We start from the raw sequence: 15,585 nt of genomic DNA, 5'->3' as shown, positions 1-15,585 counted from the left end.
CCGCGACCAGGGCGCAGGGGCGGTGATTCCCCTGAGGCAGCCGCTCCCCTGAGGCAGCCGCGCGGTGCCGTTGCAGATGAGCAGGGCGAGGGCGGACGAGGAGGAGTACTGGCACAGCTCCAAGTTCCGTGCCTTCACCTTCGACGACGAGGATGACGAGCTCTCGCAGGTAGGGTCCGACCCGGGTCTGCTGGGGCGCCGCGGCCCGGCGTGAGAAACCCCCCGTCCCCGCCCCGGGCAGGCCCCTCCGTGGCCGTCTCAGCCCAGGCCTCGGCCCCGCGCTTCGCTGAGGGTCTGTGCTTCGTGGGTGGGGTGGCTGCTGGCCTCCTGCCCTGCGTGGAGGCCACCAAGGGCTCCCATCTCGCCCCCCACGGTGGCCAATCCGAAATCTCATTAGGACCGCGGTTCCTCACCCGTGCAGCAAACTGCAACTCCTGCTGGTTGAGCTGTCGGCGTCTGTGTAGGTGTCGGTGGCCTTTGGATTCCCAGCGGCGAGGAAGGGCTGCTGTGTCTGCTGAACACCTACAGGTGTAAAATACCTCCTCCAGAACAGGCAGTGGAAACCGAACAAGACGTATTCAAAGCTCTGAGGGAGATTGTTTGAAGGTAATAGGCGACGAAGCGCAGTCTGCAACACTGGTGGTCTTTATACAAGCTCTGCTTTTGTCCGTAGCTAAAGGAATCCAAACGGGCTGTGAATAGCCTTCGGGACATCGTCGATGATGATGATGACGACGACCTTGAGAGGGTCAGCTGGAGCGGAGAACCTGTGGGAAGTAAGTGCAGAAGTACTGCAAGTTATCCTTCAGACAGAGGGAGTTTAAAATTACCGCTTAAGTCATGTCATTTAGTCAAGGTCAGGAGTACTACTCCCCATCTAATCCTGCATATCTAATCTAATTCTAGTCTGCTCGGGTCACATTGTGAGCCACTTGATTTACCTGTGTGGATCCACTGAAAAGAGAGCGAGCAGAAGCCCAAGTTACATAAAGAAGTGCAGACAAGTGGAGGGAATTCACTGTTGTTTTTCCCAATGTGTAGCCCAGCTCGGAGCACATATTTTGGAGGTTATGGCTTGATATTCATCATGCTCTGCTGGCCTGCAGGACTCTAGGTGATCTTTTCCTTCACACTGCTGCCTGAAATGGCACCATTTAAAGTTCTCTGTGCTTTATCCCCACAGCACTTTAAGGAGATATTCCGAGGTTTAGTGTGTGTTTATAGACTGACTTTTATGCTTGAAGTTTGAAAGGGAATTGTAAGCATTAAGCAAATGCATTTCTAGTGATGATGGGAGCGAGCTCATGACCCACGCATGATGCTGTCTGCTCCGCTTTGGACTTCATGACCCACGGAATACGTGGCACTTGCTAGCCAGTGCCAAACAGTGAAAATTTACATTTGGATCATCCAGAGGACCTTTAGAGAGTCTGTTCTTCTTGTCCTATGTGGTAGCTTCTCCCTCTGGTTCAGGCCGTTTCTTTTCCCACCCAAGGTCTCTACCTATCTGCTTTTTTGTTCTATCACCCTGCCCTAAAATGTGTGTTGTGCAGCTGCGTGAAAAGAAGGGAAAACTGTGTCTCAAACAAGCAGGAGGGAGACATATGCATTGTTGCCAGCAGCATATGCACATTGATAGCCGTTTTGTCTGTTGGAGAGAAAAACTATCTTACTTTTCCAGTGTTCAGGAAGGTATGCTCTTATGCTTCTGTAATTTGAGGAAACCCAGGGATTCTCTGTCTTGCTCTGTACCTTTATAGCAAGGATATGCTTTAGCCCACGGAACAACATATAAATGTTGGGTGGTCTGTGCATTTTTTTATATAACCATAACCAGCTGTACAACATTGCTGAAATCAAACATTTCTGGAGGACAACACACAACCGTTTAACAAGCAGTATTACACGGGACTGGGATTCTGTGCACTGCATCTACTTAGTGCTGAGGGTTAAAGTTATTTGGGATATGCTAGTGCAGAACTGAGCAGGAGACACTTGGTAACATTCCTGCCATGCCATAAAACCATTCTTTACAGACTGGTTTTCTCTTTCTCTGTCATAAATGACCTCTATCTGCACTTAGGTATCTCCTGGTCAATCAAAGAGACAGCATCCAGCAGCACTAGCTCGCTGGAGGGCCGAGACTCCAGCCTACAGAAGGGCTCTTCCTCCTATGCTGCTTTTCCCAAACAAGTTTCCTCCTACTCCCTAAGCAGCCTATTCAAAGGTGAGGTTCCTCATACACAATATAGACAAATGGGTTTTCCCTCAAGAACGTCAAGGGGTGATTGTGTTATCTCACGTAAATTGTTTTCTCTTAAGTTTACTGCAAAACAGGGAAGCTCTGATCTCTCCTGAGTGTGGGAGTGTATCTCTCAATGGTCAGAAATTGGAGGCTGTCTTGTGCAGAAGATCACGTGTTCTTGTGGTATGGGAGGGGGCTTTGGAGATTATGCCTTCTTAAAAGCCAGGTTCTCCAGAACAGCAAGGTAGAGCACAGCACTGTACAGCAATCCGTTTGCATGGTGGAAAAGAGCAGGCTACAAAGGGACTGGCTTGACCCATGTGGGCCTCATTTGATCTTCAGTACTGTAGAGAAGACGGGTTGGTTATCCTTTATTTGGAGCTCAGCTGGCTGCTGTTGATGTTGTAGTTGGTTCAGCAAACACATGCTAGCAGCAGTGGTGGAATAGCTGGTTATGGGGAGAGCTGCACAGCACACCATGGGGAGACTTACACAGCTTGCAAGAGTTCAGTTCTGTTGTCACATAGCCAGACAGCAAACCAGCTTTTACTTTGTCTCTCTTTCTCTGGAGTGGTTTTTTGCTCTCAACTTTGATAATACAGTGATAATGAAAGGCATCCAAATTGCAGCCCTGGTGAGCAAAGCTGTCCGTGTTGCCATGGCCTAAGCAGTGCTGTGTGCTTGAGCCTCTGTTCTGCAGGTAGATGAGTGAATTCAGGCTCTCTAACCTCTCCTGGTCTCAGTAACAAGAGGGCAGATAGGGCCAGGGTGTGATGTGTTTTGTGATACCACAGACAACTTCAAAGCCTTAGACTGCAAGCAGGTGAGACCCAGCTATGCCAATGTAGTGTGAATCACTATACAGAGTGGCTTGTTCTACAGTGGCATAGCTGCAGAGCACTGGCTTGCAGTCTAGCCTTGTGTTCCCTCTGCAAGAGATGTTGCTGCTGAAGAGACAGTCTCTTATGAGTGTTTGTTTTGATTTCAGGACGAAACAAACTTCCAAGTTTCCAGTCCCTTTCAGACGGTAAGTTTTGAATCCCAGCCTCATTTTGGGAGAGGTGCAGATTTATATAAACCAAAGCATTTCCAAAAAAAGGCAAGTGTCATCTTCCTTATGTTGCAGAAGGGGAAACTGAATCATGGGTTGTCTGACAGTCATTCAGCAAAGAAGGAAAAGAGTTGGCGTGATGGTTTGGGGTAACGTGCTTATGTAGAACTGATGACTGTTGGGTTTAGAGCAGCTTTGTATTGCCATTTGGTGCTTGAGCTTGGGTCTTCTACCATGAAAACCAAGAAAACGGCAGTTTTGGAAGTGGATGTGAATCAGGATTTTGATGTGCTACTCAGCTTTGCCTTTCCCTCTCAGCCCTCTCTGACACAGGAGTTAAAAACTACACCCCAGAGCTGCGCAGACCGAAAGCTGAATACAAGGTGAGCAGCCTGTATTTGTAGTGTGCTGAGATCAGAGTACTGCCAGAAGAACTTCCTACTCTATTGGTTTCATGGGAAGCTATTAATCGCCATTTCAGACAGCAGAAGGCAATGCAGGGAGTAGGACAGGGAGCTTCAAAATGCAGCCTCACAGTAATTTAGGTGTTCTCTGCTTTTGCTCAGAAGCAGGGAGCTTTGCCGTGGGGGACTTAGTTACTCCTCCTCCCAATGAATGGCCCAGCAGTCTTTGTGAAAAGGATTTCTAAATAGTGCTTTGCCTGTAAGCTGTTTTCATGCTGGGTCAGATGAACTGGCATCACATGTGCTTTTTAAAATTTTTGGATCTAAAGGCTTCTAAATTTCTTGTTCATGAATCACTGGGACAGCACAGAGGGAGTTGCACAGAGGCGGAGTTCCAGTTGGCAGGAATGTTCTTCTCCCAGAGAGGCACTGTTAGGTGTTGCAGAACCTAGTGGATTTTGGGACTGGGTGGATTCCTCCTACTAGGTTCGAGGTTGTGGTTCCATGTCCTCAGGTCCGGCCAGTAACGGGACTGAGCACATATTCCCAACAGATGCAGGCCTACTCAATACTAACACAGCTGCCCACACAGATTAACTCAGAAACCAATGCCTTTACTAACAGACACATAAACACACAACACTTAAGCCTGATCCTGAGCCTTCTTTCTGTCTGACCAGGATTGAATTACACTAGTGGAACATACACACACTCTATGGGTCTCTCCAGTAGCTGGTCTTAGACATCCAGTTTGTTTTGTGGCTGAATCCCAGACCCCAGTCTCGTCCAGTGGCTGGCATCTGGACCCTTGAACCCCTAGGGTTTGTGGTACCGTTCCATTTCCTGGTACTCGGACTGCTTATTCTACTCACTGGCTCATTGAGCTTGAAGTTCACTAGCATTCATATGAACACATACACTTGGAATAGAGAGCCCACCCACACAGAAGGTGGTTAAATACAGAATTTAATGAGAATGTCAGACAGGCTGCAGTGATCCATTGCAGGGCTCAGTCAGACAGGCACACTAACTAGCCAGTTGTTTAAGCTTGGCTGGCACCCTATGGCCATGTTTCCCTCTATTTTCCCATGCTTGTTCCTGCTCAATTAATTTTGATCCCTCTCTTTCCCTGCTTTTTGTCTTTCCTCTAAACTTCCGTAACAAGTTTCACACATTTACACAACCCTCTTAAAACATCCCAGGATTTTTTTTCCCCTGTGTCTCATACTAAGTCCTGTGCCTCTTTAGGGTTGCATGGTGTTTGGGGAAAGTTTCTTTGGTTTACTCACCTTGGAGGGATTTTACACAATGGAAAAATCACCTAATTATCTCATTTGGTGGTGGCTCGGAGTGGCCAAGTCGGTGTGCTCAGATTATGCTGATTAGGTTATTGGGTTTTCTCCACCTGTCCTTGGCCACCTGATCCTCACCAGGTTGGTGTGTTTATGTTGATTAGCAATTAATCACATGAGGTAACAGGCAGCACTTCCTGAAAGCACAGCAGAGTAAATAAGCATGCCCTGTTGTGTTGTGTTCTGTGCCTGGAAAGGCAGTGAAGTGGGAAGGAGAAGTGTTGTACAGCCCCTTAAAAGCCGGCAGGAGTATTATAAGTGGGGTGGAACAAAGAAGGGAAAGTTTGTGGCAGCTTTGCAACAGTGTCCTGACAGTGACAGGCTGAGGAGCTGTCTCTGGCCAGAGGTGCTGGAGGCAACCCTGGTGCTCAGGACATTTGACACTCAGTTATACATTGACTTGAGAGACTCATGTGCAGTGGTCCCCTAATGGGACTGGGTCAGCTGCCTTTTTCTTTAGATTTGGACTTTCAATAAATCTTCAATGAATTTAAAATTCACTGTCCTCAGAGCTGGTTCTGGTTACTCCCTTTCTCTGGCTCTTTTGAGGCAGAATGAATTACAACTGCTGGCTTGAGTGCCTCACAAAGACTTAGATGCATTCTTGGAGTCTGAGTTCAGGAGTGGCTCAGGCCACTGCCGCTTTTATCGAGTGCTTCCAGATCGTAGTCTGCAGGCTGCAGGGGAAGAACTTTGGTCATTGCAGCAGCTGTAGCGTATTACCTTAAGATGGTCTTGCTACAGGCTTCAGTGGTCTTGTCACATTGTACTAGTTCTGTGCAACTCTCCAGGCACTTGCCTGGGGCTGTTGTCCCTGTGTTCTCCACGCTGTTGTGGAAGGCTCACCAGCAGAAGTCTGTCTGAATTGTAACAAGAAACCAACTCCATCCCCCTCAGTTTGGGGTTTGTCAGTTCTGTGTGTGTTTTGTTTGTCCTTCTGAAAGCAACATTGAAACTTTAATTTGCAAGGAGGACAACCTATTGAAATGCACTTCTTACAAATGATATGATGATGGACCTTACTGAGGCAATAGAAAGACTCTGTGTTAACAACTGAGCCTCGAGCTTCCCTCCCTGCCGTCATGCAGGGTCTGAGGGCCCAGCATCTGCACCTGAACACTGTACTGATCCTACTAACAACCCCCCTGGAGCAGCTGAATGATAAGTCTGAGAAGCTACACATGGGCCATCACTGATCCACCACAAGTGGAAAGCAGCTTGGGGGCTGCTGGCATGATCTGGCCTCTTGAGGGTCAAAAGCTCTTTGTTTTTCTTGTGGCAGGATTACAGCAGTGATTGGAGCCCCAAAGATACAGTCAGGCGAATGCAGAGAGGCAAGGTAAGGACTTCCCACTCCCACCTGCTTGCAAGAGACGGAAGGTGTGTGGTCCTAAACTGCTTTGCACTTCCCTATGATCCTGGCTGTTCCAGGAGCAGGGAGGGGATCCATGTTGCTTGCAGCATCTAACAGTAACAGTGCTCTGCCTGTCTGCTGCTTTGCTGGGTGGCAGTGCTGGGATGACACTAGCTCAGGAGCAGCAGGAGACCTTCAGGGTTTCGTTGCATTGTTTACTTGAGTCATCCCCTCAGCTAGGCTCTCACAGGAGCTATCTATACTGCTGTGTCCCTTTCTACCCTTTCTGCTCCCTGGGGCTGGGTTTATGGAAAAAATCCAAGGGTGTGGGGCTTTACTTCCCTTCTTAGTTGGTTACAAATGGAGGGAGGAAGACAGAAGCAATCTTGATTACACTGGAGCTGGAATCTTAGTCTCAGGTGTCTCAGTTTGCAGTGAGCATGCAGGGAGCTTGTGGTTTTACTCTGCACAGGTCTCCTCAAAGGCTGGGGTGAACTAAAGGCTGAGAGAGGCCACAATTATATTGTAAGAAGGGAGGAAGAGTCTTGCAACTCTACTTTTCTGGTCTCCTCCATGGAAGGGGCCCTGCAGAGTTCCCTCTTCCTGTCCGGGCTGGTGGTTTGTGGTGTGCAAGTTTTGCTTTGTTACAAGGGTGTTTGTGCTGAATATACAATGTCTGCTGTCCTGGCCTGGGCAGTAGTGAGGGCTAACTCTGCAACTCCTGTGGATGGATTCCCAGGTATCATGCAGCATATGGTTTCAGCTAAATGAGAAGTTCTCTGCTGGTTGGGAGGACAGTTACTCATGTTGCTGTTGCTGAAGGGCTCATGGGGGAAGAATAGGTAGTACCTTCGGGGTTGGTTCAGCCTGGGGATTGTCTGATGTCCCATATGCCTACTTATACCTCTTCAATCTCCAGGTCTGCTCTCTAGAGAGATTTCGCTCCCTGCAGGACAAGCTGGTCCTCTTGGATGAAGCTGTGGGAGGGCATGATGGAAATGTCATTACAGCTGTGAGTCCTGCTGGGGCCATATAGGGCTGGGACTTCCTGGGTGATCCCACAGAGGGTGCTTGTGCGAATGCAATTGGTTGGCCACCTAATTGTGCAAGATGGGGGGTTGTTCTTTACTTAAAACCAAGAAGTTACTGAACAGTGTCAAAGCTTAAGACTGGGAAGTTCCATATTCCTGCTGGCTTTCTTGTCACTCTGCAGAATTCATGTCAGGTTAATAACAAGGAACCTGAACCTTCAGCCTTACAGATCTTTGCAGCAGCTTCTTGAAGGCTGACGTTTAATCTGCTCGTTGCAGCACAGAAGATTTGAGGGGCGTCTCCAGTTTATCTGGCTTCCAAAGCATCAGGCAGCAAATGGGACTGTGTCAGAGCTTCCCTCATCCAGATCTTTAAAGCCTTTGGATCTCTCATGGAAAGTTTTTTCTTTGTAAATTTTGGTCTCACTTACCTGAGCTCCAGAGTAGGAGCTTAGGCAGGCATCCAGGCAGCTGTGGCCCTGGCTCACTGCTTGTCCTGTGTCTAGTGGGTAGCAGAATTCAGTTCAGTGAGCTGTGTCTTCAGAGGCCCTTTGCAAAAGCTTCTCCAGGCCTTGACCAGTTTGCTGTCTGTCTGCCTTAATTCTCGTGAAGACTGATCTGGTCAACTGAGAGCTGCCTCTCTGCTCACAGGTCCTGATATTCCTGAAACGGACGCTAAGGAGAGGTAAGTGTGACTGGGGCCGGGGTTTCTATAGTGTGTTTTAGTTAAGGGCAGAGGGACTAGTTCTTTCACTGGGTGCAAGTCACAAAGAGAGCATCTGGGGTATTGCTACTTTACTGAGCATGAAATATTTTTGCAGCGAGTGTAACATGGGAGGGGGGATGGTGATGCCCATGAAGGCCCCAGAGAGGGGCTTGAAGCGGTGGTAGGTGGTCGTGGTGATGGGGTGAATGAAAATGAATCTGTAGGGGTAGCACACTGCTGTGAATTCAGCTGGCAGCCTGGTGAACGGGCTCCTCTGTGCTCTAGCCTCCAAGACTGTGCTTTAAATGGGATAAGGCTGTTGAATCCTGCCAATGGCTTGCAGCTCCATGCACCATGCTTAGCCCCCTCTGGCTTGATAGTACTAACTTAGTCTACCCACCTGTACATATCTCTCTCTCCTGTAGAGATCTTGTTTCGGGAGCTGGAGGTGCGGCAGGTGGCCTTGTGTCATCTGATCCATTTCCTCAAAGAGACGGGTGAGCAGAAGTTGCTTCTGGATCTGCTCAGGTGAGGCTCTTGCCCAGCCTTGTGGCGGGGCTGGGCACGCTGCTAGGAACCTGCCTCCAGATTAATGCTTGCTGATTCCCTTTTGCAGGTTCCTAGACAGGACTGAGGAAGTTGCTGTAAGTATTCCCAGGAGCAGATGTTCCCTTTCCTCAGTGAAGAGGGAGTGTAGTGGGCAGGGGGAGGCTGGCTGCAGGGTGTCTGGTAGTCAGGCGAGAGCTTTGCCATCCCCATTTTGCCCTCTGGAGTCCTGTATCTCCCAAATCTGTGAGAACAGACTGTGCTTCTTTTCCCTCTACCTCCAGCTGTCCCAGTACCAGGAGCATTTGAACATCCAGGACGTAGAAAAAAGGAGGGAATTTCTGAAAGGCTGCATTGGGTAAGAAAAAATGCAAGAGGGTGGGAGGGATGTGGGTGCTTCACAGAAGGTGGCAGTAAAGAAAATTAGACCTCTATCCCAGTGCCACGGCTTAGGTAGTTGGAGCGTTGATGTTGGTTTTACCTCAGTGGGAGTGGGGTGTTATGGGCACAATGTAGACCAGAGAGGAAGAATTTGTGGTGATCACTAATCCAGCATCTTTTGCTGCTTACATGGGGGCAAAGATGCTTCAGGGACCTTCTGATCGTTGACTGTTCGGGTTGTGAAGGATGAAAGCTTGGGTGCCTGAGCACTTGAGGAAATGGGTAGCATCAGCTTTAGGTTGTTCTGTGAGAGATGCCACATAATTTTTCCTTCTCTGGAGCCTGTCTAGGAGAGAGACAGTTGGAGAGGGCAGTGGGGCAGGAGCTTGCGTACCTACTAGCCACTCAGGCTGGGGAGAATGGGAGGTGTTCCCCACATCTCTGTTTGTGGGGAGCATGTTTGGTGGAGAACAGCATCCTTCTAAGTGTACTGTGTTAAGAGCTGCTGACAGTGCCTCCTTCCTCTATATCTGGCCAGGCTGCCATTTTCAGCTGAGGATACCTCTCACATCCAAGACCATTATACCCTGTTGGAGCGACAGATCATCATTGAGGTATGAAATCTTCCCTACTGGTCAGGAGATGACTGGGACTAGCTGCGAGATCTCTATCTGTCCCTACTTTATACCACTTTGGATCTAACCAACCTGCCCTGGCTAGTGTAGTTTAACTGCTGTCCAAGCTGCTGTGCCAGGCACATGTGTGAAATACCAGACCTGAGACTTCATGGCATGTTGAGGCTGTGCTTGTGCGTTGCTATCACATCAATCTCCCCAGTTCTTTAACCCACAGCTGGGTCAGGCAGTTGCCCTGGCTCATGTTCACCATCTCTGTCTTCCTTTTTTCTGCAGGCCAATGATCGGCACTTGGAGACAGCTGGGCAGTCAGAGATATTTCGGAAATATCCTCGCAAGGCTTCAATTCTCAACATGCCATTAGTGACCACCCTCTTCTATTCCTGTTTCTACCACTACACAGAGGCTGAGGTGAGAAGGGTTACATTTCATCCTGGTAGCCCTCAATATGTGGGGTGGTTAAACTGGGCATGTTAAGGAAAGAAGGGGAGGGAGGTCATATGTCATGCCTCAGAGAGACCTAAAGGAACCCAGCTCCCTTTGTCCATCTGGGACCAGTCTGGAGTTTTCTTTTGTGCTCTAAGATGTGTTCAACCTGGGACAGCCTGTCATGGAGTTGCCTCCTAGAAACCACCGTCTTTTACTTCTGGCTCCGAGGAGCCAGAATTGGCCCTTAATCCCATGAGGCTGAGGTGTGTGATACTGGTCTTGGAAGTGCTGGAGGTGCACCAGTTGAGGATGTAGGGGAAACCATACCAGAGAGCTAATGGGGTGGGATACTTGCTCTCTTCTGCCAGCTGTTTCCTCCTGTGGCACTGACATGAGCAAAAAGCAGTAAAAACTTGGGTAGATTCACCCTGTTCAAGGCAAATGCTTTACAATGGGTGCCTGAACCTCTCCTACGGCCTGCTCTGCTGAGTTTGCACTGACTTGTCTGCTTTCTTTAGGGAACGTTCAGCAGCCCGACCAACCTGAAGAAAACATTTAAGGTATGGAAGTCTCCTGCTGTTGTGGCAGCACTAGCTGAAAATGTGGGCAGCCAAATTGTATTTAGCAAGGGGGCTGGGTAGGAGTTTGAGGGGTTCAGCACTGAGATGGGGGGGAGCATGGCATCCTTCTTGAGCAGGGCCATTCTGAAGGCTCAGAAAGGCAAGTGGTAGCCTTGTGGAGGCTTTCACTTGAGTGCGCCTCAGCTGCAGCAGCACTTGCAGATCCCCACCTCTTGCTCTCTACAGCGCTGGCCCTGGCCTCAGGCAATATCTCACCTCCTTCTCTGGCTGTTGGTGTGGGTCCTAACAGGGCTAGGGGCAGATGCCATTCCTGTCCAACCCACACAGGCCTTCTGAGTTGTGCTAGTGCTCCATCTGCAGCCTTCTACCTTGCAGATTCCTGATAAGCAGTATGTGCTGACTGCCCTGGCTGCCCGTGCCAAGCTGCGAGCGTGGGATGATGTGGATGCCCTCTTCACCACCAAGGTGAGCTGTGGAAAGCCTTGCTGGGGGCTCAGTTCCAAGTACTGATATCTACTGTGGATAGCTGGCTTGTTCTGGAGTTACTGGACAAACTGATTTTATTTCAGCAGGGCCCAGCACCTCTGCTGCATGGTGGTGCAATACATTCCTCCTCTCCCTTCCCAAGACCTCTGCAGGGCCTGGCTTGGCTGCAGCAACACCATCAGAGAAGGGAGCTGTCCTCATTCTCTGTTACCAAAGGGTTTGCAGCCAGCCTGCGCTCAGCCACTGCATGAAGGGCTCTGTCAGTGGTGCGTGTGGTGGCTGGTGGCATGTGTTGCTGGCACTGAGGAAAAACATTTTGTTGTGGCTGGAGGGCTTGCCCTTTAGCATTAACAGAGGGTTTGGCTCTCATTTCAGAACTGGCTGGGCTACACCAAGAAGAAGGCACCTATTGGTTTCCACCGAGTGGTAGAGATCTTGCAGAGGAACAATGCTCCTGTGCAGGTGAGCAAGGAACTGCTGCATATGTCCTCTTGCTCTTTGTTGGGATCTGCGGTGTGAATGATTCCTCAAGTGAGCTGCTTTCTAGCTGGGAGCAGGAGAACAGCTTGCCGAGCTGCTGGCTCTGCAAGGTGGGCGCAGCACTCATCTGAGTGACCCATGCATCAACAGGAGGTGTAGGTGGTAGTGAGGGCTGGGTCCTACGTCTGATTGCAAGAGGGACAGCAGGCCTCGAGGTGTCTGGGAGCTCTCTCCCAACAGTGCATTGCCACCTTTGTTTGCTACATTAACTTCTTATGCTTAATCTGGCTGGCAATGGTTAACCCGATCCATAGGAACGAGGTAGCCTAGGACTCTGAGCTTTGTGAGCAAAGCTTTACTGCCTCTGGGATCCTGAGCAGTCTTGTCCTGGTCACTTGTTGCCTCAGGAAGGAAGGGGTCAAGTCTGTGTGACCAGTAACCTTGAAAGGTTTTGTGACTGGGGTGAGAGAATGATGCAGGCGGTACCTGCAGAAGGGAGCTGAGACACTCTTCCTTCCCTCGCAGGTGCTGCAGGAGTATGTGCGCCTGGTGGAGGATGTGGAGACACGGTTGAACCTCGCCACCAAATACAAGTGCCATGATGTTGTCATTGAGGTAGGTCCCTGCTGTGTGTCTGAAGAAATGGGACAAGAGCCTGCTTTTTCTCCCTAGCTTTCCTGTGGTCTGCCATGTGCCACTTGCTGTCATGTGCCTGGTGGGGTTTGTTTATCCCTGTGGCCTGGGAGCAGTGATATGATTCCCAGGGGAAGCCAAGTGAGCCAGAAGAGTGGGTCCTGGTGTTTGTGCTGTGTGGAATTGTGCCGTGGTGGGAACCTGAGGGGGGATTGAAGAGTTGTCCTGCTCATCTACAGGGCACCATCTAACCATGGAAGTGTCCTCTTCACTCACCTGGGTGCTGATTTTGCTGTTTATCTAGACATACAGGGATCTAAAGGATCGCATCCAGCTGACAGCATATAAATGCAAGGTGGAGCGAGGCTCTGCAGAAGAAGACAAGATAAACAGCATTCTCAACAACATGGTAAGAAACACCTACTTTTTCTTCCAGAGACTCTCATCAGAAACGGCCATAGATTAGGTGTAAGGGCATGGCTGTCCTACATACTTTTTATCCCTGCTGGGAAGCTAATCTTATGTTTGGGGTTGCATTTAGTGTAGGAGTGAAGGGTGAAACTGATAGAAATAGCACCCTCTGGCCATAGTTGTCCTTCTCAGGGAGTGGGACTCACTGACTTGGCCCCTGAGGGATCTGTGTCCAGCACTGATGTTAGTCATGTCTTGTTCTCTCTTTTAGCAAATCCGATGGAAGAACTGAGCACCTGTGAAGCAGCCTGCTTGGCTGTTGCCAGTGAAAGAGGAAACTGCAAAACCCAGTCCAGTGCCAACAGAGCAACTCTGTTACTACTCATTGCATGATCAACGTTCGTCAGTGACAGTGGGTGCCTGTGTCTTGTGGGACAATGGCATTCAGGCTGGTTGAAGGCAGCTGCTCTAATGTAGCCAGCGAAACCATGGTACTGATCCACCAGGGTTGATTCTTTTTGGAATCTGATTCTCTTTGACTTGGCTGTAAGCCAGGCATCGCTTTTGTTTATGGAGAGAAGTTGCTGGGCACAGCAAGGTTATGTTTGCTGTGGGTGGTGCCTGGCCTTATTCTTGCAAGAGGAACAGGTCAGTCACGCTCAAGGGTCTCCACCAAACAGTGCTGACCAGTCCGTGTAACACTCAAGCTGGCTTGGGCATCACCAGTCACAGCTGTGGCTAGAGTAAAGCCTACTGGACTGTGTTCTCCCTGCATCAGAGTGTGTTGGAGGAAAGGACCAGGTGCACCTTAAAGCTCATTTTTTTTGTTGGTTTGTTCTGGCTTACCCTAGGAAAAGAGGTGTCATATGAACTCCTGCAGAGAGCCAGGACAGCAGCCTCTGCCAGTATCCTTGTGCTGGCACTCTGCAGCTCTTGGAAGATCCCTTTATCAGGGAAGAATAGGCACCTAGTGTGGAGCTGGTCAGAGCCCTGCTGCGTTGGATGTAGAGCAAGGAGGGACCCCTCTCAGTTGGCACGAACCTGCTGGCTGCAGCAGCTCTTTTCTCCGAGAGTGTTATGCCAGGAAGGATTGAATTGCACTTTCTCAGAAACACAACTCCTCAGGCAACTGCTGGCTTCATCCTTCCAGACCTCACTTCAATTCCTTAAATAAACCTGTCTCTTTCTCCCTGGGCTGTTTATTTCCTTCCCACACTGAGCACTTTGTCACTCTGTGTGCTAATCCTGAGCAATTTATCACACCTCCCACGAAGTGAGTATGCAGGGTGTTTTCTCATGTCCTGAAAAGCACAGTGCATGTCACCATGGAGTGCCTTTGCTTGCAACAGTACCTTCTTTCACACCTTCAATGCCGTCAGCACAGATGAATTAATTTTAATGTTGTAGGAGAGTTTGTTGCCACACACAAAGGTGAAGGTTGTGTGTAGCGATGTACCAGTCTGAGGGCAGGTTTGGGTTCCAGCCTCCCTGCTGCACTGTGGACTCTCAAATTTTTTCTGTTGGTGTTTGTTGTTTTTTCTCACATAATCCTTTAGGTTGGAAGGGACCTCTTGATCATCTAGTCCAATCCTGCTCAAGCAAGGTCACTTGGAAAGGCAGACCAGGACTGTGTCTATTTGGGTTTTCAGTATCTCCACAGCTGGAGACGACTCAGCTTCTCTGGGGAACCTGTTCCTGAATTTGACCACCCTCACAGTAAAAAGATGTTTTCTTGTCTTCAGATGGACTCTCACATTTCAGTTTATGCCCACGGCCTCTTGTCATCACTGGGCACCACTGAAAAAGGGTCCCTTTTCTTCATTCCCTCTCATCAGATACTTGCATGCATTGATAAGATCTCCCCCGAGCCTCCTCGAGGTTGAACTCCTAGCTCTTGGCCTCTCTTCATATGAGAGATGTTCCAGTCCCTTAGTCATTTTAGTGGCCCTTTGCTGGACTCTCCGGTATGTCTATGTCTTGTTTGTACTGAGGAGCCCAGAACTGGACACAGCACTCTGGATTTAGAGAGGAAGGATCACCTTCCTTAACCTGCTGGCAACATTCATCCTAAGGCAACCCAGGATGCTGTTAGCTAGGGTAAGGTTTGCTGCCAGGCTCTCCTGCATGCCCCTGGCCAGGACGTTGCTTGGTTGTAGGCGTCAGAATGGTGTCACTGGTTGGGATTTATGTCAGGGAGCAACAGGAGAAGCTGAATGCACCCTTGGAGGAATCTGATGAAGCCATGAAATAAATCTTCACGCCTGTATTCTCCAAGCATGGGTCCTGGATGCCTCTTTTGTGGTATGACCAATGATACAGATGTGTAAGGAGCTACGTAAGTCCAGCAGCTGTGATCCAGGAGCTGTGATCTGGCTATGCCTACTGATCCCCTGGCCTCTGTGTGCAGTTTGCAGGATGCAGTGCTTCTGATCTGTGGGTAGTGGCACTGTCAATGTCCCAAGCAAAGCAGGACCACTTGTAACAGAAAATGCTGATGTGCCACATGGGATGGGCTTAGTGATTTAGATGTTCCTCACAGCCCAATACTAGAAGCTGGATACCAGCATTGAGAGCACCAGGATACCATGTCTGGTGTGTCTGATTGTGCACGGTGCATCAGGGAACGTTTGTCTATAAGGCAGCATTTGGGAGCCCCAACACTTTTTCCTGGGTTCCTCAGGCCACAGCTCACAGGCTACCCATGACTACTCTGTGTGGGCAGGAAGAGGAGGATTTCCAGGGAAATGTGTCCTATGGCTGGGGAGAGGGGGGTTGTCCTGATTTCAGCTGGGATAGAGTTAACTGTCTTCCTAGTAGCTGGTACAGTGCTATGTTCTGAGTTCAGTATGAGAAGTATGTT

At 49.5% G+C, this 15,585-nt stretch overlaps 1 protein-coding gene across 4 annotated transcripts; it reads left to right on the top strand.

The window, feature by feature from the left end:
* The first annotated feature begins 17 nt into the window (after positions 1-17).
* Positions 18-14,239, top strand: VIPAS39 (VPS33B interacting protein, apical-basolateral polarity regulator, spe-39 homolog). Of its 4 annotated transcripts, none has more exons than XM_010583766.1 (19): positions 18-169; positions 674-776; positions 2,084-2,227; positions 3,234-3,272; positions 3,615-3,679; positions 6,335-6,391; positions 7,326-7,415; positions 8,089-8,122; positions 8,569-8,671; positions 8,760-8,787; positions 8,974-9,047; positions 9,609-9,684; positions 9,982-10,116; positions 10,653-10,694; positions 11,091-11,180; positions 11,577-11,663; positions 12,207-12,296; positions 12,619-12,723; positions 12,997-14,239. In XM_010583766.1, exons 1-19 carry the CDS (start codon positions 77-79, stop codon positions 13,015-13,017), a joined length of 1,476 nt encoding a protein of 491 aa, XP_010582068.1. In that variant the 5' UTR covers positions 18-76; the 3' UTR covers positions 13,018-14,239. The 4 variants fall into 4 exon arrangements, with proteins under 4 accessions (XP_010582068.1, XP_010582066.1, XP_010582069.1 ...); XM_010583764.1 differs by having other exon boundaries at positions 7,326-7,418; positions 12,997-14,238; XM_010583767.1 differs by lacking the exon at positions 6,335-6,391 and having other exon boundaries at positions 7,326-7,418.
* The last annotated feature ends 1,346 nt before the right edge of the window (positions 14,240-15,585 follow it).

Source organism: Haliaeetus leucocephalus, unplaced genomic scaffold (assembly GCF_000737465.1).
Source record: "Haliaeetus leucocephalus isolate CR32 unplaced genomic scaffold, Haliaeetus_leucocephalus-4.0 Scaffold932, whole genome shotgun sequence".
Lineage (NCBI taxonomy): Eukaryota > Metazoa > Chordata > Aves > Accipitriformes > Accipitridae > Haliaeetus > Haliaeetus leucocephalus.
Note: the sequence above shows the minus strand (reverse complement) of the source record. Positions and strands in the feature narration are given on the sequence as shown.